We start from the raw sequence: 21,921 nt of genomic DNA, 5'->3' as shown, positions 1-21,921 counted from the left end.
TGTAGCTACACGAAATAAATATTTCTAGATAAATAATTTACAGATGATCTTCAAAGAAAAAAAAAACAAGTTAAAATATGTTGAATGTGCTTAATAAGAGAGTCACTGCTTCTGGATCAAACAAAAGGTACTTTTTGCAAACTATCATGCACCCAGACACCCTGTCTTCTACAGGTGCACTGTAGAAGACTTAGGTTGTCTCTTTTTTTTTGTTTGAATTTTGAGCATATTCAATGGCCAGAAATCTCAGAGGAAAAATATTATTGTGATAATTTATGATAATTTATAATAATTTTAAAATAAAATATTTTTAAATTAAATAATTTAAATTTTAATTACAAGCTCCAAAGTATGTTTTTTAATATATGATAACATAGTTTATGAATCTTGTAATTAACACTAAAATGAAGTGCTTTTTCTGTGCATGAGCTTCAAAGTCGCTGCCCCTGGTTTTACACAGCGTATGTGTGTAGTGACTGGAGGCAGCTGGAAGCCACTTATTGAGAGTATGACCTATTAGTATATTTAGTAAAAAGGTGTATTTCTCTGGATTTGACATAACAGATGTAGCAGCAGCTCCGATCAGCCTGTTCACTGCAGGTGTTTTCATGGCAGGGGCCAGCGGAGGGTGCTGGTGTTACTGTGCTGTGCCGGAGCACAGTGGAAAGGAATAGAGGGTAAGGTCGTCTCTGAGCACCGTGTGCCAGCGAGAGGTCCTGTGGTTCCCTTCCAGCGCGGCCTGTGCAAACTCCCACCTGCCACAGCCTCGAAAATCCATGTAGTTAATAATGGTTGACAGTGAGCACGGTCTCCAGTCAGAAAGTCGGGGTGTGTTAGCTACGCTGGGACAGCGGGAGGTGCGGGAGCAGAAAGGGGACAGCTTCCTTTGAGAAGGAGCCTGCAGCAGAGTGCTCCAAAAAGCTGTGTGGTAGGAGTCAGTGGTTTGTCTCTCTTTCTAAGTGTAAGGCTCGAAACACTGGCAGACGAGAGCTTTTCATCAGTCACTGGACTCAGTCTGTCATGCTAGGGATTTGAGTTTGTCTGAGCTCTGTTTCCATTTTGAAATATCCCTTTGGAGCTGCACAACAGAGGCTTACGTCCTTTAGCATAGAATTGTAGAATATGCTGAGTTGGAAAGGACTATCAGGATCACTGAGTCCAACTCCTGGCCCTGCGCAGGACACTCCAAGAAGCACAACATGTGCCTGAGAGCACTGTCTTGAACTCAGAGAGGCTTAATGCAGTGTCACTTCTCTATGGAGCCTGTTCCAGTGCTCAGCCACCTTCTAAGTGAAATTCTTTTTTGTGATATCCAACCTAAACCTCCCCTGACTCAGCTTCATGCCATTTCCTCGAGTTCTGTCACTGGTCACAAGAATGAAGAGTTCAGTACCTGCCCCTCCACTTCCCCTTGTGAGGATGTTGAAGACCACAATGTGGTCTCCTCTCAGTCTCCTCCAGGCTTTGGCTGCATAGGTGTATCCTTTGTGGAGAACTTCTGCTTCCCCTGTGATATTGTAGCTTCTTGGCTGTCCTCAGGTAATCCTGATGCCAGCTTTGAAAAGTCACCTTTTAGAGATTGCAAGGTATGCAGCATTAAAAGTATCATGTAATGTAGCCCATTCATTTTGAATAGCATATGCTTGAATCTTTGCGAGTTGGATTCACAGGCATGGGAGAAACCTGCTGGAGCCCTCAGCTGCTGCTTTCTTATATCTACTGTTTGCCAAAGGTCCTGAAGGGAAAGCCTGCAACTTCTGCAACACCAAGAAGTCTTTATTCACTGAATAAAGTCTGAAGAAATAAACTATTAGACATAAGAAGCAGGAGACAATCTCAACAAGGAATAACTTCTAAACACACATTTTAATCATCTTAGTGTCTCTTGTGTAGTGGTCTCTCCTTGGATGACACTAACTTCACCCACTTTTTTGCTCCTTGTACCAGTACTGGTGCCTTTCTTGTGCCTAGCAAGCCAGGCATGCCTACTCCTTTCCTTTCTCCAAGAATCCTTCCTTATTACTGAGTAGCAGCATTTCTCCTTTATTCAAATGCAGCAGGCCCTCATTTAGAGAATTCACTCAGTCAGGCATTACTGGACATAAGAGAGATCTTCTATCAAAGCAAAGATCCATTTTATCATGCAGGGTGCCAAGACCAGCAGAGAACCAGACCCTGGATTTTGTTTGATACGGCTGGGAGTGCACACATGGTTAGGCAACCACCCAGCTCTTGCTTCTTGCAGGATGGCATGCCCAAGTTGCACTCTAAAGCTTTCCATTGCTATGTGATCATAGAATCATAGAATTAACTTGATTAGAAGAGGTCTCCAAGATCATCAAGTCCAACCCTTGATCCAACCCCACTGTGATTACTAGATCATGGCACACAATGCCACATCCAGCCTCATCTTAAAAACCTCCAGGGACAGTGAGTCTACCACCTCTCTGGGCAGGCCATTCCAATGCCTGATCACTCTCTCTGTAAAGAACTTCTTTCTAATATCCTACCTAAACCTCCCTTGGTACAGGTTAAGACCATGCCCTCTTGTACTACTGCTGATTGCCTGGGAGAAGAGACCGATCCCCACCTGGCTACAACCTCCTCTCAGGGAGTTGTAGAGAGTGACGAGGTCACCCCTGAGCCTCCTCTTCTCCAGACTAAACAACCCCAGCTCCCTCAGCCTCTCCTCACAGGACTTGTGCTCAAGTCCCTTCACCAGCCTGGTTGCTCTTCTCTGGACCTGCTCCAGCACCTCAATATCCTTCCTGAACTGAGGGGGGCCAGAACTGGACACAGCACTTCAGGTGTGGCCTCTGACTTAAAAGACTCAAGCTCTCTTTCTCTTTCCCACCATCCTTCTCTCATCTGACTCCTCTTGAAATCCTGCTTTCCCTCTCCCTGGCTTTTCCTTCTCAGCTGAAAACAAGACACTCTCAGAATAAGAAGTGAAGTTACTGAGGCCAGGGCAAGTCCAGCAGGCTTCCTCTTCTCAGTCCTGGGTCTGTCTCTGCCACAGCAGGAGCAGCTGAAAGCAGCTGGTTCAGATGCTAGGATGGTAACTAAATTGTTACTCTGCTGAAGTAGCACATGCAATAAATGTTTATGTCTGGTACCAAAAATGAAACAGTGTGTTGAGTGAAGACGCGATCTTTGGACATGCAAATGTCTTGACTTCAGACAAGGCTGAGCAGTTTGTGGGGGTTTCTGTTTAAGCCAGTCTGAAAAGCTCAAGAAAATTATAGTACACTGCAGAGAATGTTCAGAAATCATAGAAACTATAAAAAATATTACTGTTAGTAGCAGTGAAATAGTAAGGATAATGTACTTATAAGTTCTTCTGTATGTATAATGTATATGCTACTAAATGTAAGCCCGATGTTCAAATACTCAGGCAGAAATATTCCCAAGTTTTAGAGAGCATTTAGGTGCATGAAGCGTACAAGGCATGCTGATGAATATCTCAAAATGAGCACGAGCAAGAAAGAAAATTAAGTTAGTCGTGGTCACAGTTTACCACGTAAAATGATTGTGATGTTGTGAAAACTCTAAAGGTAAGGTGTTATTCAGGCAAGAATCATACCAAACAGTTTCCTCTTGAATTCTCCTAGCTTGGTATTTTGCTGTCTTTGAATAAGAGGGTTATTTGAAAAATACTGCACTGTCAGGGCTGATTCTATGCTATTGTGTTAAATCAGTCTCCTTGTTTTACCTTACTCTGAAACATACATCCTGTTTTTAAAGTAAGGGCACACTTTATGGATATCAGAAACAGCTTGCAGATATCTAAACCAACCTTTTAATTCCTCCACCACACAGAATGAAAATTGTTGCATAACTGTTGTATCTTTTTCTGCTTGCTGAGCTATCGTTTGTCAGTCATATCCTCCCCAATGAGGCTGAATTTAGCAGCCAGCAACAGAATTCTTTATTGCATATTCACTCTAGGAAACTGACTCTAATTAGTTGAAACTGACATTTTCCTTGTGAAGAAACATGATCTGCTCCAGTTCAGAAAGTTGCTTCTGGTTGTTAGGAAATCTCCACTGAGCTTCCTCTGTGCTTTCTGATTTGCCAATTGGACAGGCTATATTTTATTTTTTTTTTGAACTTTACTTTTTCTGTTTGTTTGTTTCTGTTTTTTTTGTTTCTTAAATCACCAAGAAAGGTTTGACAGAGTTGAAATCTGACAAATGAAAAGTACTGTTGAGACTATTATACCATGATTATTGAGACTATTTTATCATGACTGCTGTATGAAAATCTGCTTTCTGTTTTAACACTATTTCAGAGAATAAGCCACAGTAAAACAATTATATTTTGGATAAGGCAAAGTCCTGTTCTGAGTACTAAACAACTGAATTTTATTTACTAACCTAGAAGAAGCAGAGGACAGTAGATTTCCCTCAGGAAGAACACAATGCTCTCGTTTGTTCAAATGCTGTGACTCATTCTTCAAAAGTTAGACTCCCTACTCAGATTATAAAAAGTCTAATATCCAGAAAAATCAATATTTTTGTTAAAACTTGGGTCCAATGTTATACACATTTTTCTCTATTTTTTAAAACAATTTAATCTCCAAATTTTTTCAGACTATATAAACTGCGTACACATGGTTAACAGGGGTCTCCAAATGGCAATTTCATATTGTATTTAAAGGCTTTAAAGGTGGGTGGGATTGCTGGATCAGATAATTGTTTCAAGGGATAAATGCATCAAATACATAAAATCCATAAACAATGAGTATATATTTCAAGCAAAAATAGAAAATTAAGGACCAGATATAGATAGTCTTGTTTTGCCTAATATCTTTTCTTTCTGTAAGCTGCAAATAAGTATAACCCATGCTGACAGATCTGTGCAACTGTGTAACTTTGAAAAATCTGTGTTGCTGGAAAACACTCAAATGTTTTTCATGCAGGAAGTTTGACAGAATCATAAAAGATTTGCAGTTAAAGGCAAACAGACAAGAGTTTCTCTGAGAAAGAACTCAAGGAATGAGAACTGGTCAGTGAGCCATAAAGAGGGTCAGCCCTAAGATCCCAAAAGGTTAATAAAAAGCCTCTTCTGAAAAAAAAAAAAAAAAAAAAAAAAAAAAAAAAAAAAAAAAAAAAAAAAAAAAAAAAAAAAAAAAAAAAAAAAAAAAAAAAAAAAAAAAAAAAAAAAAAAAAAAAAAAAAAAAAAAAAAAAAAAAAAAAAAAAAAAAAAAAAAAAAAAAAAAAAAAAAAAAAAAAAAAAAAAAAAAAAAAAAAGGAAGGAAACTAGGATGCAGATAACTAGTGTAGTGTTAAAGGCCCTTGTGGGCAAAAGGTAAAGGAGAAGGATGTTAACTGTCAGCTCAGATAGCTCAAGGGAGAGAAGACATGACAAGAGAAGTCATTTAGCTAGAAGTCCCACAGTGACAAGAACAAGTAATTACCTGAAAAGGGTTTTGTTAACCTTTAATTTGGAAGTATAGCTTTTTCAGTCTTAACAGTCTTGCTGTCTTTCTCCCTTGAAAAAGCTTAGAAATATGCCTCTGACTGCAGATATATAGGTATATCTGTACTAAATGAGAGAGTGCCAGGGATCTGTCTCATGTACTGAACCCCTGAATACCCCATCTACATATTAGCTGATTCGTTGTCTGGTCCAAAAGGCTCTTTTCAAGAAAAAGCACAGGAGTGGTCTGGCAACAGTTTACTCCAAGGACCACGCTCAAAAGGCAGGCACAAGCCAGGACTAGACTTTGTTCTTGGCCCTTTCTGATCTTCCAGAGCTTGCCCAAAGGCTTTGTGACTTCAAACACCTGCACACACCCTGTATCACAGGCTGTGGTATATGACATGTACCCTTAGTTTTGTGCTTTAACTGAACCACTGCTGTCTGCCTAACAGTTCACTTTATTTCAAACACTGTGAACAGGGGCAGGGAGGGAGGGGGATGACACAAATTGTGTCCTAGGGCTACAGTAACCCAGCAGAGATTGTGGGCTAAATGCTATGCAGAGCGGGGGATCCAGGAGTTAGTAATTTGGACACAATCCAGTCTTTGGCCTCAGGGATCATCCCCTGTCCCTCTCTCAATTGGGAGTGTAGACTACGTATAGAATTTGTTCTCAGCAATCTCTCATAGAAGAGACTTTTCTTGCTCTTGCCCTGTCACTTCAATAACTTGAATAAGTTTTTGCATCAATCCTAGCGTTTGCAAATAATTCCTCTTTTTCCCGGGGGCAATGTGATTGTTTCTGTGCCGAGTTGCCCTAGAGCAGATCCCCATGTTTTATTGTTGCTCTGTGACAAAACTGTACTGTTACATCCCAGACTAAGACACTAAACTGTGTTTGGGAAGAATGAGTGGGCCATTGTTTATGTTAGTCTGCAAATTCCAAATGAAGTGAACAGCAATATAAGTCCTTAGGTCAGAAAGAATGAGTAGTTGTAATACATGGAATTACTCCTGGGTTGTTGGTTTTTTTGTTTGTTTGTTTGTTGTTTTTTTTTTAAAATCTGGACTCTTTCAAGTCAGAGCAAAGTTCACAGTCTTTACACAGTAAAAAAAAAAAAAAAAAAAAAAAAAAAAAGTAAAAAAATCTTCTTTCAACATTAAAATGTATGATGTGTTAGACCCAACTACATGAATTGTGTCCAGCGTCGTAAACATAATTTATCTCCAAACATAAAAATTAGGCCTTAACATGAAAAATGTATGGTAAGTTCTTGAACTTATGCATGTCTAATCTAAGAATAAATTATTATATTTATAGCACCTCATAGCTACAATTTCAACTCACAGTATTAGAAAACTTATGAAGAAATAATAATAATAAAAAAAAGCACACTATGAAAATACTGAGTTAATACCTACCAGTTTTTACTATAGTTTTGTGTGGAATGATTAGCAGACTTATCAGTCCAAAATTTTTCCTGCTAACAATGTTCTTGGAGTCTAACATTATGATTCAGCCATCCTCAGACAAGCTTTTGCCTTTGAACACACACATTCACCCCACTCTGAAAATTATCTTAAGCTCACAAATAAATTTCAGTAACTTAGAGGAAACTTTGTTGTGCACTGGGTGAACTCCTGAAGGAAGAAAGCCTTCAGTGTAGCTAACTTTGAACAGTTGACCAGGAGAGATCAGAAAACATTTACATTTTCTTTTTTGGGTGGAAGGATTTTCTTTCTTAGTAGACCTTGCCCAAAAGTGAAAATATTTACAAGCAACCTCATTAAAGGAAATTTTAATACCTAGTGTTCAATCTAGCCAAGCATGGAATTATAGGGAACTTTGTTCTCCCTCTCTACAGGGCTTTTACTACTATATCTACATTTAAAGATGAACTACAACCTAATTTTGAGTCCATACATTTAATAAGGATAGATGTTATATTTTTAAAATATTTCTTCTCTGATCTAGTCCTTTAGTAAAAAACAGTAATTCAGATTGCTGGTCTTTGTTGCATCACAGCATCATCTACCCTCAACGAAAATCACTTTTTCCATTTTACTCCCAGCCGTTCAAGGTAATGATAGATTCTCCTGAGTGAATTTCACTGGCTTAGGCAATGGATTCCACTCCAGAGAAGCCAGTTTCAGATATAAGCCTTTTTCCTTGCAAAAGATATCATTCAATCATCATGGGGGAAAGCGGCTGAAGTGTCTTCTCTGAATTGTTGTAATTATTTGGACTCATCTGAGGAACCATATACTCTTTCTGAAAGACGAGTGTTGCAAGATCTATTACTCTAGCAGGGAGAGAATCTAGGCAAGGCCAATCTCTGTGAGGCTGGCTGAGTGCTCTGCAAACACAGGGAGCAGATGTGAGATAGCAGCCTGGCTGTCACAGGAGAGACTGTGTCAGTGCTTCACACTTTATTAACCTTTTTGAATGTTTGTAGAAAAGTTGAGGGTGAGCTTCTCTTTCAACCATTTTTTATTGAATTTCTGGCCACCACAAGCATCAGATCAGTGCTTGGCCTTTCTTTTCTTACTGATTGTCATCTAGAAGCTTTGTTGTTGGAACTCAGTGTGACATCTTTTTGTGTGTTCCATCTACAGCTGAAATTCTCAGTCAAAGTCTGGATTCCACATAAAACAGACTACCATATTTAGCATTTTGGTTTGGGTGCACATTCAATCTGAAGTGATGGTTTAACATGAGATGCATTCAACACCATCTCTCCACCAGGCTACAAGAATATATCTTTTCCTTGTGTGTAATATCTCTGTTCTGAAATCCGACATAATATCACTGGGTCAGAGTAATTATTTCTTTAGTCTTGGAGTAGATAGGAGGTAAAGGATACCTTTTCCATAGCTGTCTTCCTGTCCCATTCAAATTGCTTTTCCACGTCCCATTCCCATTGTTTAAAAAACAATGTTCCTTCATAGTGTAACTGTTCTTTGTGTGTACGAGAAAATGGTCATGCATTTTGTCTTCCTGTCTCCTCTGTGCTTTTTAAAAGTCTGAATTAGTTTTTTATTGTTTGTTTGGAGTCTTTTGTGGCATAAAGCTAAAACTTTTAGATAATAACAAAACTTGGAGTAGGTGTAATAGTGCGGTGCTGGATATTCAAATAGAAGACTAATTATATACCCACTTGCCCTGTTACAACTCTCTCTTCCTATGGAAAAGTTCTAGAATTCTTAGTGGATTACACAACCTGTTCTTGAGAGAGAACAAACATTAGGATATAGGAAGGATACTTCAATAAAATATATATATAAGAAATTGCTTTTCATGTGGCTCTGGCTATTTGACAGATGAGAGAATTGTAAGGCTTCTTTTTTATCTAGCAATTTTCTGTAATGTTCATATTTTTCTGTTCCATTTTCCATTGACTTCTTCCTAAGTCATAAACTCGGATGAAGGAAAGTGTTCATGACTTTGTATAAGCATAATTTCCTCTGGGACATTTTTTTTCTGTTCCCTATTAATATAGTTACCAGTTCTAATAGTGAGAGAGAAAAACAGATGAAGGCAGCCCTAGAAATACAAAGTCTTTCCTAGCACCAGCCCTAGGAAGGGCATAAGAGAGACTGTTTCTCTGCATGCTTCTTGCCCTGCTCCAGGGCAGTAATCTGTTACTACTATGCACCATTACATCACAGCAATGTATCTCTTCTGTACTGACCAGGTCATTGGCCAAGAGTTAACACATCCCATTCTTGCCCAGCGGTTCTGCAGAGCAGGGTATGAGTTTCCAAGAAGCTTGTCCTTTCATTGCCCTGTAAGATCTCAGCATGAGAGAAAACGAAGGAGTTCTGCAATCTTCTGTACCTTGCACAGATGTTCAGATAGAATATTGTCTTCCATGTGCATCTCTTCTCAAAAGCATCTAAGAGTGTCTCAAAATTAGTTTCTTTCTGTAGAGAGTTCTGCTGCAAAATAAAAATTTCTTGAAGCTGCTGCTGAGTTGTGTGCCCTCCATAGTGATACTCTACTACTCATGTAGAGTTACAGAAGGAATCTCATCATGTTCCACTCTAATGAATAATGAACACTGAGTTCCAAGACAGAGTGATTTAAATTTATGATATGTACTCCATGATCTTCCTGCGAGCCTTGCCTTTGCTTGTGACTTTCTGATTCCCATGACCTTGTGTCTCTGAAAAATGCTCCTCAGCAGACCTCAGTCCTATTCAAATACTCAGTTCTTTCCAGTTTATTACCACATGGTTACTCTGTCCTTTGATGATCATGACAAAATGCTTTATCATCACTGAACAGCAGAAAATCGTCATGAGGGGCCCAGGGCATTACTTTCCCTCTTTCACTCATGCCAGCAAAAGGAACACTAAGTCCCTTTTTTTCTGTTAATGGAAGCTGGGGAAGAGCTTGCGATGGTCAAGTTTCTCCATATCTGCACCTTTCTTTTTCAAATCTCAAGTAAAAATCTGTTGGGTTGTCTTATTCCATTGTTAAATACAGAATTATTACTTAAGGTTTCTTGTTTCATAATTTGACCAACCTAGTGTTGGCTCCTCAAAGCTTTCTGTCATTCTGCTGCCATTATGCCCAGTCAATGACTTATCTGAAAAGAGAGCCCATGATGAGGAAGCATTTTTTGATACGTGGTTTCATGGTTTCTTTTAGTTATTTCAGTGTCCTGGTTATCTGTAATCCTCAAACTCACCCTTATAATTCCTACATCTGTTTGGTAGCACTCTTCAGATATTTGAGTTGAAGGCATTCCATATCTTTGATGCAAGGTCCTAATCAAATCTCCTCCCCATTATCTTTTAATCAAGTACACATGTTCAGTTCTTTAGCAATTCCTTGTATGTTGCTTCCTTTGGTCGTCTGGTCTTTTTTTATTGCTTCAGTCTGAATTCTTTCAAGTGGTGAATTTTCTGTGACATCGCTGATCTCACAAGCAATCTCTGGAAAAACAGTGTTATTATATGCCTTTAGAACCTCACTTACCTCCCTGTAACACAATAAAACCATCTCATTTGTTGTACAGGATCTCAGTGGCTGCTCAGGGGATGCTATTGTGTTGTAAACTGCTGTCATATCTGATTTAGGATGCAATGAAATTGTGAAGTTCTTGGCATTTACCAGCTGTGTTCTTTCTCAGTTGTGATATTCTAGTTTGCATCTAAATACTTTTCTTCCCTGCTTAAATCATTTTGAACTCTTTTGCATTCTGATTGGTTTTAGCAATTAACATCTCCCAGTTAACTACTTCATAATGTAAACATGCTTTTCCATCCTTTTTTTCAGGTCATTACTGAAGACTCTAGAAAGGACAACAGGATTTTATTTTATTTTTTTTTCTCTTAGAACTGACAATTCTCATTACTCTTCACAATGGGAACTGCATGCAAGGTAAACTTGTTCAGCTACAACAGAAACACTGCAATCCTCTTAAGGTAAATTTAGACTAAACAATCTCAATATGCTGACTAATGGACAAAGGATTTACTCTAACATGGCTACTACCCCGTGTTTTAAACATGCAGATGTAGATATTTAACTCTTCAGCCTTCAAATCTACTATACTAAGTGTCTAGCTTCCCAGTGGTCCTGTCCTCCAAATTCTGGGCGTAATACTAGGAAAGCATGTGGATATAACAGGAAAATGTTACCCTCTCAGAGTTTTCTTCAGTAAGTAGAGGAAGAACTCAAGGAGACAAGACTTGCCTTCCTCCCACACTATCGTGCAACTTGTCTCAATGAGTGTTTTCACTGACATACAAAAGTCAGCTGTAGATAGTTGCTAATGATCATGGTGATTAGCTTAACAGATGTGTTTCTTTCCTTCAGGCAGGCATCGTTACAGCTCTACCCTGGAATGTCTTGTGCTCTTGCAATTTGCCAAATACCAAAACTATGTTTTCTTAAAAAAAAAAAAAAACAAAAACAAAAACAAAAAACCACAACGAAACATTAAAAACAACAACAAAAAGAGCGGACATTTAAAGAAAAGTGCAAAGCCATGTAAAAAGCACGTGGATAGCATTTCAGATACCTTCTCTCAGGTTATTTTCTGCTGTAAACATTGTGTGGAATTATACCCTTTACTGCCAAGACTTAATCCTTAAACACTGCTGGAAGCTTTGGAAAAAATATATGAAATATAGCCATTCTTCAGTTGCTTCCGAGCATTCCAAGGGAGCAGGAGTAGGGTAGAAAACAAGAAGGTATAGTCAGAAACAACATATTTATATATGCTGTATTACTTTTGTCTGTATCTCATATCACCAGTGATTTTTCGTTTGCAGATTTATAAGTTTTCTAGTTTTATTTTATAACCAAATGAAATTCTGACACGGATGGTGTCAATTTAAGAAACACATTCCATTGTATTTATTCATTTCCCAGGATAAAAAGCACCTGGATTCATATTTTTGCTTCACGTTGATTTTGGTATGTGGTCTCGGTGTGTTAGCTGTTGGCATGCTGCTGGAAGATAGCGCAGCTGCTGGAAGATAGCGCAGCTGCTGGAGCAACTTTGAGTTTTCCAAACTAGCGCAGAAATCCCACCGGTCCTGGCGGAGAGCCGTGGCTTTGAAAGCATCTGTCAGATGCCTACGACCCCGCACCGACTTAGCTTCCTGAGTTTCACACCCCACAAGCGACAGACACTCAGATCCCGAAAAGTGGTTGAGTGTCCCTACCCCAGCGACCCCAGGACTCTCCCGAGAGCCGGTCCCCCCGTGCTGGCGCGGACCCCGCTCTGCTCTCGCAGGCTCAGAGGCGGCGGGCCATCCCCGGGCCGGGAGGGATCCGAGCGGCTGAGCCCCCCTCGGCTCTGCCCCGCTCTGCGGGCTGTGGGAGCGGCCCGCAGGGGTCCCGGGGCGGGGGGGCCGAGCCAAAGGGGCCGAGGCCGGTGGTCCCGCCCGCCCCGCGCCGCCATTGGCCGCGGCGCCCCCGCCCGCCGGCCCAGCCTGGCCCGGCCCGGCCGCCCCCTCTGCCCGGGCTTATAGCGGCGGGACAGCACTGCCCCTCCCGCTGGGAGCCGCCGGGATGCGCTCCGCGCCGAGCTGTGCGCTGCTGGTGCTGGCGCTGCCCATCCTGGCGCTGCCCGCCGAGCGGCTGGCGCTGCTCCCGCACGGAGAGGAGCGCGGCGATGCCGCGCTGGAGAGCGGGGACGACGAGCGCTCGGCGGCGCTGGAGCTGAGCACGGCGCTGCGCTTCTACGGTGCCCCCGTCCGCTCCCTCTACGTGAGTGAGGGGCCCCCTTTGGCCGGGGGTGAGGGCTCCTGGGGGCTCCGCGGGGCGCTTTGGGGTGGGGTGGAGTGGAGTGGGGTGGTACTTGTTGGGTTCCGTGTCGGTTTTGTGAGCGCCGAGGTCAGAGGTCGGTCCAAAGACCTGAATTGTTCCAGCTGTGTTCAGCTGGGTGTTAGGGTCCTGTTAATATCTCTTTCACGCTGTGGGTGTTACCGATTCTTCACAGTCTGTACTGGGAGACGATGCAACAGGTAGTAGAAGGGTAAAGCAAATGTGATCGATTAACCAGAATGAACGCTGTTTCCAGTGCTTCTAACACAGAGTGTGTTCAGCTAAGAAACATCCTCGCTCTGGACTGTTTTATGTGTTTCAGCATACCAAAGTCAAAAAACTGAAACTACGAGTGTCTAACTAGCAGCCTGACAAGTCCAAGACTTGCACCTCTTAGCATCAAAAGTGGTTTTTGCCCCTAAATGTCTTGGGTGCTCTCAGATGTTCATTGCTTAAGAGTCTCTCGGGCAGGGGAAATCCATATCCAGAGTAATTGCAGGCTTTGGGCTGTAGGCAGATCTCAGCCATGTGTGTGTGCTTTATAGCAGAATCTGTATCCCAGAGCTGTGTGTGCACGTTTATAGCTAATGGAGGGTGTTTAGTATTTGAAGGTGGGATTGAAAACAGACTGTCTGGAGCAGAGTTGCTCAAAAGTAGCCATAAAAAATGTTTAAAATGGCAGCATGTCTTCCGAACACTGCAGGAGTACTACGTTTTTTATCATTGCCTCTTTTCTCCTGAAGCCTCATCTAGGCTGGCAGTTTAAAGGCCTTGGAAGGGAAGGTGCAGTATGTTCAGTGTGTTAATCTGATAAATGAAACCCATCTCCCTGTCCAAATATACCAGTGTGTTTTAGCATTGTGGGTCTAAGATGCAACTCTGCAGACTAATCTACAGGAAGACACTTGGGAAACTAGAGTTCCATTCTGACTGCAGTCATGCAAAGTTTGATGCAGTTCCCATGTACTTGACCCTGTTTTATAGGTTTTCACTGAACATGCTTGCGTTACACTGAATTATATTCTGCCACTTATGTTCTTTTTCATTGTCCACACTGCCCCAACCTGGATAAATCCTGACAATCATACCTGAAATATGAACTTCTATGGGATTCAAGTTATTCATGTGTGGGAAATGGGTGTTGTTCACTGAGGCTGGCAGTAAAGATGAAGTATTAAGTGGAGTTCAGACTTCAGTTTGACCCTTAGGTCATTGTCTTGTCTTCTGTACCTTAAGTTTGGCCACTCATTAGCCAACCTAAGTAAAAGATACACTTTTTAAAACACAGGCATACTCTTGAAAGATAGTGGGCTGTATATCCAGCCACTGAGAAGCAAAGATAACAGGTAATGTGTTAGGTAAGGGGACAGAGTTTTCAATGAGCAGTAAACGGATTAACCACACCAGGTTTCTTAAGTTTAGTGATCTTTTTACTTGCCCACGCCCTGAAAATTGTAGGGATAGTTCTAGTTAGCTTTTGTCTGAAAGAATAGTCATATAAATTTTATTTCAGAATCACTTTTAGGACTTTGCCAGCATAATTACTCAATACTAAGGATGGGCAGTTTTAATGAATGGCATTTCAGTATCAGTCTAGACACTATGCAGAGGTTTTTATCATGTATTGAATCTGACACACAGTACTGCAAAACAAAAGCACAGTACAAACTGTGAACAGGTAGGAAAAAGAGAAGTAAACTTGTTAAGGAAAAGTGTTGAGCAGTTTTAAACTTCACACCATACATTTTTATGTATATTTGCAATGAGCACTTATTAAGCTCTATGACGTTATTTAGCAGGCTAGATTTACCAAAGTATTGCTAGTTGGTTGTAAACGTTATCAAGCTGATACAATTAACATATAGTATATATGATAATACACAAAGGAGTTCCTAGATCAGATTTTGTGTTGTGGTTAAATACTTCTTTCTATATGATGCATCAGGATAATGTGGTAAGCTTATCTTAATTTTTGAGAACTTGGTTTTTGGCCTTCAACCAGTTGAAAATTTCTCTTTCAATTTTTTTCAACAGTCTAGAAGCTGAGTTATCTCTATACATGAATAAAAAGGCAAGGAGTTCTTAGAAACAATTGTTTAATATCAGCTTGTCATAAAATCCTTGGCACAAAGCCTATTTTCATAGACAGAAGAGAGCTTTTTTATTTCATAAGTGGAAACAGACTTTCACATACTGTAATCTTCAATCTCCTATGAAAGATTTATAATATTGAATCCAATCACTAAGGAAACATATTTGTTTTTATAGCACACTTTTATTAAGGCTTTTTCAGTTTACACTAAGACTCATTGATGTGGAAAAATAGAAGGATTGGGGATTACCTTTATTTGGGGAAGAATCCAGAATCCTTTAAGGCAAGCTTGGCTCAATTTTTTAAATCCTTACTTTTATTAACTTGCTAAATTAATAGTTGGTTATGTTTGTATTAGAAAGCTTTGCTGCTTTAAGTCAATTGTCACTTCATTGTGAAAACAAATTCAATTTTTCTTATGTCTCTTGCTCAAAAATGCTCAAGTCCTTAAAATGTCTACTCACTGAAAAGGGAAAAAATGCCTCATTAGTTTGAAACTTGAATTTTTGTAGTACACAGAGATATACTTTTTCTCTTAATGGAAGTGCTTCATTACTTTGCCCTTCCTTCTCATTTGGTTTTCTGGGTGGACCTAGAATAGTGTGTGTGTGATTTGTTCTACTACAAACCCCAAATGTATGTTAACTATGTGTGTAATCCAGAAGTTTAACATGCTAAAAATACATCTATGTTAGTTCCTGTCAAGTTAGATAGTGTTATACCCTAAAAGGAAGGATATACTGTAACGCTGGTCTTTAGACAACGCCCACCTCAGGCCTTTTTTCTTCCCCTTTCCCTTTTGGCAGGAATGATGCTCTTGATGAAACCCAGGGCGTATTCTGAATTACTTCTTTTCGTTTGGGGGTTTGCACTTTAACCTATCTGTGTGAACATAAAAGAAACAGGGTGAAGTTAAATCATACTATTCACCATCTTTGTCAATATAAATATACTGTTAAAGCTAAAAATGGTGGTTTTTTTTATTATTAATAAGTGTTCTTTCTCTACACTAAAAATCACTGCACAAAGTGAGCAGTTTGTATATTTATTTTCATTTAATGGCTTGCAAGTGCTTTCTGGATGATAGAGTACACGCAACAAAACATTCCCTTAACATTTAAAAGTGAATTGTCTCATTTATAAACTACAAAAAAAAAAAAAAATGGGTTTGGCACTTTGCGTCTCCTTAATAAAATTACTTTTTGCATTAAAGTTAGCAAAATAGGAAAAGAATAGTCAGAAGCATGTCACTAATAGGTGAAAAGAGGAGGACCATTTCTTCTGGTTTCTGCATTACTGTGTGGTATTAACTGGTCCTGATTGTATTTTCTCTTAATGTTATTTTAATCTCTGCCATAAATGGGGGATCATGAAGCCGCAGAGTCTGCACACACCAAATCTGATGAAGAGCATGGAATTTGTTTAAAATACTTCAAACACCAGTCATCTCTCACAAGAGGATTTAGAGTGGGAGTAGGGCTGCTTGTGTACAGAGTGTGTAAGCAAGGAGAAGGAAGGGAAAACATTTTAATTGGCTCTAAATTCATTACTTTAAAGATGGAGTGCATCTCCTTGCTAAAGGTCTTAGCAAACAGACCATAATGCCCACCATCCTCCATACTGTCTTCCAGTGGTGTAGTATATTGGGTGGATTTTCATTTTCAGGTCATGTTTTAGCTTTGCTTTGTAGGAATATGAGGCATTTTCTAGAGTACAGATGTTATAGGAGTTCTGGAAACCTTTCTGGACTAGATTTCTGTTGCATGGATGACTGTAATTGCAGGGTCTATACTGAGGTAACCCATGGTGTCTTTTTAGTTCAGTATTCCTAAAATTCATAATTCGCCTTGGGATCTGTGGCCTTTTTTAAGTCATAAATGATTAGAGAAAAAAATTATCAGAATACTCAACTTTTTTCCCTCTTTCTAACATGATCTCCTTTCCCATTGTGCTTGTACAGATTATTTACTGCTTATATATCTTAGATATATGGTTCATACGTAGAGCCAGCTTGCCAGTTTTTACATGATCTTAACTTTTTTTATATTTTACACTGTAGCTACTACTGAAATTACACATCTGCAGACAATACAGTCAACATGTGTCAAGCCACTTTTAAAGTAAATTCTGATATACCGTGGGAACTATTTGCTAAGTTTAGCTGTTAGTTTTGTGCTAACCATTGTCCAGTTATATGCCAAGCTGACTGACTACCAGCCCGTGGCAAGGGGCATGCTCTGACCCCCTGAGTAGCCAAAGGAGGGTTCAAGGTATAGGTGTGTTTTGTATATGAAGGAGTGATTGGTATCCTGAGTTCTCATACTAGTCTTTTCCTGATTTGCTGTATGTAGCTGTAGTAACGGTGGTCCAGATTTTAAAGGATGTTGCCAAGACACATGTAGGCTGTATCCTCGATGGACTTGCACAGCCCACAATTTCTCTGTGAAGAATATATGTGGCCTCTTACCGGCCTCCTTGTTTCCAAATTTATGTAGTGGAAAAAGGGGAAGAAAAATTTGGAGATGATGATAGTGATCAGAGACTGAGAACAGCTCTTATACAGGGAGTGCGTGGATAGACTGGGGTCTTCATTCTGGAGGAGAAATTATGTAGTGGGAGAGACTGGGTAGGACTTTTGTTTGTCTCAGTACAAAAACTAGGGGCCATCAAATGAAGCTGGGAGCCAGACTGAAAACAACCAAGAGTTGGAGAGACCTCGGGGTTTGAGTCACAGATTCATGGAGCTCCTTTTCCAGGGATTTTGTGGATGCATAAGGTTTACATGTGTTGAAGGGAGGACTTAACAAATATGTGAAGAGATCCACAGAGGATGAATAAACAGTCAAACCACAGGGGATCTCTTGAGGTGAATGTGGTTGGAGGCTGGTCAGAGAATTACGTGCATGTCTTCTTGTTTTGCTTAATCTGTAAGCTGGCAGCTGTGGCTGGGGACAGACTATTGGGTTAGATGGCCTTGCAGTCTGAGTCACAGTGGCCATTCTGACCCACTTCTAAGCATCTGTAAAGACTGCATAAAGTTAAGAACATCTTGACTGTGTGATCCACAGCATCCAGCAGCAGTTTGTTCTCTTTGGAATCACAGGAATTCCTGTAAGACCAATATGCAGGAGATTGCAGCTTTAGTTTCACAGCTTGTAGTGACAGTTTTGTGACTTCTTTTCCTTTTTAAGTCCCCTCTATATGTGGCAGCAACTCTAGAGTGAGTGCCTGGCTGCTTGCAGGTGGTCAGATGTGTCCTGTTATGCAGTTCAAGACCTGGAAATAAGTTTGTATGTGTCTGATTCATGCACTGCCACACATCTGGAAGAAAGGCCTGGGACACAAAGCTGTGTTTGAGCAGTTTGTGCACCACCCCAAGGCCTGACACCTGCAGTCTTGCTCACTGCTTGCTTGTGTAGAGCTAGTTCTGGTTTGCCAGTGGAGTTTGGCTGTCACACTTGGATGTGCCCTAGCACCTACTGTTTGTATGTGTTTATTTCAGTTTTAGGCAGAGGTGCTTGACTCTGAGTCATTGTCTCACTGACCAGTTAAATCTCACTGAGCCACTCCGTATGCATTTTCAAACTGATAGTTTCACTTGTATATGTTAATGCTTTCTTTTCTTCTTTCAGATAATAGACCCAGTTTTCCACTGAACTGTGTCAGAGCGCTCAGCTGTAAGAGAATTTGTAGGGCCTGCTATGGAAATTCTGCCTCCATAGCCTCTGGATAAGAGCTGTGCTCACAGCATGTCTTAAGCATGAGCAGCAGCTTCTTCTTGTCAGCCTTGCACAGTAATAAAGTTCCTAGGAGGATGTTTGTAGTGAAGTGAAAATTAAAGCAGTCTTGGCAAGGCAAAGAGAAATCTGTACATCTTCCCAAAAGACTTTCACCCAAACTATTACAATATTTAAGCATGGAGCAGTTTTTTTTGTATTGGCATCTATGTGTAGATTAGTTCTTTGCTCAGACGTTTTATCAGCTTCTGAAGCAATGGTGGGTAGGTATATCTTTGTTAGAAGAGGCAATAAGTGTCTGAAATTTAAATAGCTCAAATCTTTATCTAGGGAAAAAAGGCTGGTCTATCTGTAAAGTAGTCATCTGGTTTTAGGCAACTTAAATACCAGGACTCCTGACATGGGATAAAAAAACCAAAAACAAACAACTTGAAAAACCCAGTTACTTTTCAAATACAAACCTGATTTTTGACTCAATTTCTTTTTGAAATGCAATGAAAATATTGTGATCTAGAGCACCTATGTATAGGAGACAGCTATATGAACAATATCTGTGCTACAGTTTTCATCTCTTTATTAGGTTACCACTAATGGGATTATTGCAGTGAATGAACCTTCTGGTGAAGAAAAATATCTTGGTCAATTCCCAGTGAGTTTTGGGGCTATTGCTCCTTTTATGGCTGACTTGGACACAACAGATGGGCGTGGAAATGTGTATTACAGAGAAGACTCATCGTCGGATGTCTTGCAACTTGCATCAGACTATATCAAAAGAGGTTTTCCTGAGACTGCTTTTGATCCCAGCAGTGTTGTTGTTGTTACCTGGAAGCTTGTGGGTCCTTACCAGGCACCAGGAGAAGATCATGCTTTGGAAGAAAAGGTGAGTGTTACTCAGGGCTTTGAGTCATGTTGGACACATGTTCAGCTGAAGTGTAACACCATAAGTTATTGTTTTGAGGGCTTGAATTGCTTTGTGTTTAAATGAATACTGCAGAGTTAATAACGTATTTTATTGTTGAAAAGACTGCAGCAGAATAGGAGTTTCCAGAATTTTTACTTGATTTTCTTTTTTATAATATTTTATTAATTAAAAGGAAAACGTTTGATACATAGCTGATGTCTTTGTATTCCCTGACAACTCTTACTTTGAATTGAATGTGATATGGTAATAACTGAAATAGTAGAATAACCTGCCCTCCCTCCTTGCAATATAATCCTGTTGGCTTGCCTTTTTCAACAGACTCAAGCCATTTTGATGTCAGACTATCTAAAATGTGATAAGTATGTGGACTAGTAGGAACTGAAGACCATTTTAAACAGATGATGTTGAATTCACAAAAATCTCGTGTTTTGTAGCTAGGATTGAATGAAGAAGCAGTTAGAGTTTTTTTATTATTACTCACCATTTCCCCCTTTTTAAACTACTTAGGTACTATGTGCATGGATATGTAACTTTGTACACTGTAATTATCCCAGCTGATGAGCTTGCTCGCAGTGTATTGAGTTGAAAACGTTACCACAACTTAAAACCTTTTTATGTCAACAATAACTTCTTTTGCTTAACTTGACACAAGTATTGTGTTTATAATAACAATTTTACACTCTGGCAGCAATGAATACTGATGTCTGAGGTGCCGTCTTAATGGTTCCTACAGTAAGCAGGAATGTTCCTATGGGTAAAGGCTTGAAGGAACATGGAACTTGAACTTAAAATTTTAAGTTCTACAGAATATTTAAAGTAATGTTTTGGGCAACCTCTCTGACTATTTCCTACAGATTTAACTTTAATAATGTTTTCTCTTTCATGTTTATGAATGCTAAAGCTGAAACTGCCTTAGCAAAATATAAACCTGTGTAATGTTGACTTTTCTTAGGAAGTACATGATACATTATGTATGATGGAAATTCTAATGTTGATTTTGTGTTTAAAAAAAGGAAAAGTATTATTCTGTTGTCTCTCACGACTATTTTTACATGAGTAAATGGGTGTTAATGTTTTTTTCCACAGAGAAACACATTCCAGGCTGTTTTAGCCTCTTCTGACTCCAGTTCCTATGCTATTTTCCTTTATCCAGAAGATGGTTTGCAGTTCTATAGCACATACTCCAAAAATGGCGATGAAAATATTCCTGCTATGGTTGGCTTTAGTCAAGCCTCTACAAACTACTACTTTTGGGAAAAGCCAGGATCCTACAATGTCATTGCTAATGATGAAGACAGCATTAGAAACCTGTACAAGTATGCTTTTTTTCCTTGTTTAAACTCCTCAAGAGTTCCATGGTTTTCTTAATTGTAGTGTGAATTACTGAGAACTAAGCTGATGCCATTAGCCATTGCATGAGAAATCAGTCTGCTACTGATAAACATCGACCCTCTTGAGGAATACGAGTACTTTGGTATAATTTTTCAAAGGTCCACAGTTCCATCGTCACTGGTAGGAATTGCTGTGTACTCAGTTGTTCTACAAATTGAACCACTTAGACTTCAATTCTTTATGGTCTATCCTGGGCAACCTTTTTTTTTTGAAAGCGTGAACGAGAAGGAAAGGGTTTGAGTTAGAAAGTTCTAGTAAGTGATAGCAAGATCTTTGTGGCCTAAATATCCCCTTCTGGTCCCATTGCTTTGGAGATAACAAAGCTAGACATTGTCAGAGGTCTGGGTATCAAGAATAAAATGTTATTTGAACTGTCAGGGGTGTTTCACAGCTGAGTAAACTGTACCTGTAGATAAGTATGTAGATAAGATAATTAAACAGTTTTGTCTTGACACTCCTCAGTGAAGGATAACTTCTTGGGTAGGCTAGAAATACCACACAACTTGTGGTTGATTGTTTTGATTTGGCATATGCTTCTCTTTGACAGGAGCAGCAATGCTGGGAAGCAAGGTGTCTGGGTGTTCGAGATTGGTAGCTCATCTGACAGCATTGTGCCTGCCAAGATCAGCAATGTTTTGGAGAGCCTAGAGCCTGATGAAGAAGACCAGGAGATGACTTCTAAACCATTTATGTCAGATTACGGCTCCACTGAAATAACACAGCAGTATATCACAAGTAGTACGGACAGCACCGAAGAGGATCAGCACCATGTTACGTACAGCGTTCCTCAGTTAGGTGCAGAAGACTTTCTGACTCCATACCATGATGTAACAGGAACACCTTCAACTGAGTCTTTTTACAGTCCTCAAGATTTCCCAACGGCAAAAGCTCCACCTCGCCAGTTTCAGGTCCAGCGGTTCCCCCCACAGCAACCTCAAGTCATAGATGTGGAAGAATTTGATGAAACGGGAATAGGTAAGGGCTTTTTGTACACCTTAGCTCCTACCACCAAAAATACACAAAACCGACCAATAAACAAAAAACCCCTAAACTAAAAGCAAACTAACAA

The 21,921-nt window shown here is 39.9% G+C and overlaps 1 protein-coding gene across 2 annotated transcripts in view; it reads left to right on the top strand.

Moving 5' to 3' along the window:
* The first annotated feature begins 826 nt into the window (after nt 1-826).
* Nucleotides 827-21,921, top strand: part of NID1 (nidogen 1) — a 54,557-nt gene continuing 33,462 nt past the window's right edge. Inside the window, exons 1-5 of one of the 2 annotated variants that reach the window (XM_027900108.1) lie at nt 827-928; nt 10,709-10,813; nt 19,119-19,418; nt 20,547-20,776; nt 21,400-21,827. In XM_027900108.1, the coding sequence (XP_027755909.1) occupies nt 10,796-10,813; nt 19,119-19,418; nt 20,547-20,776; nt 21,400-21,827 (976 nt within the window). In that variant the 5' untranslated portion in view covers nt 827-928; nt 10,709-10,795. Of the gene's footprint in view, nt 929-10,708; nt 10,858-19,118; nt 19,419-20,546; nt 20,777-21,399; nt 21,828-21,921 lie in introns of both variants that reach the window. The other variant, XM_027900107.1, reaches the window with a different exon arrangement.

Source organism: Empidonax traillii, unplaced genomic scaffold (genome assembly GCF_003031625.1).
Source record: "Empidonax traillii isolate 1590-97213 ecotype Southwest subspecies unplaced genomic scaffold, ASM303162v1 scaffold707:size593822, whole genome shotgun sequence".
Taxonomy (NCBI): domain Eukaryota; kingdom Metazoa; phylum Chordata; class Aves; order Passeriformes; family Tyrannidae; genus Empidonax; species Empidonax traillii.
This window is presented reverse-complemented; position numbering and strand designations above follow the sequence as displayed.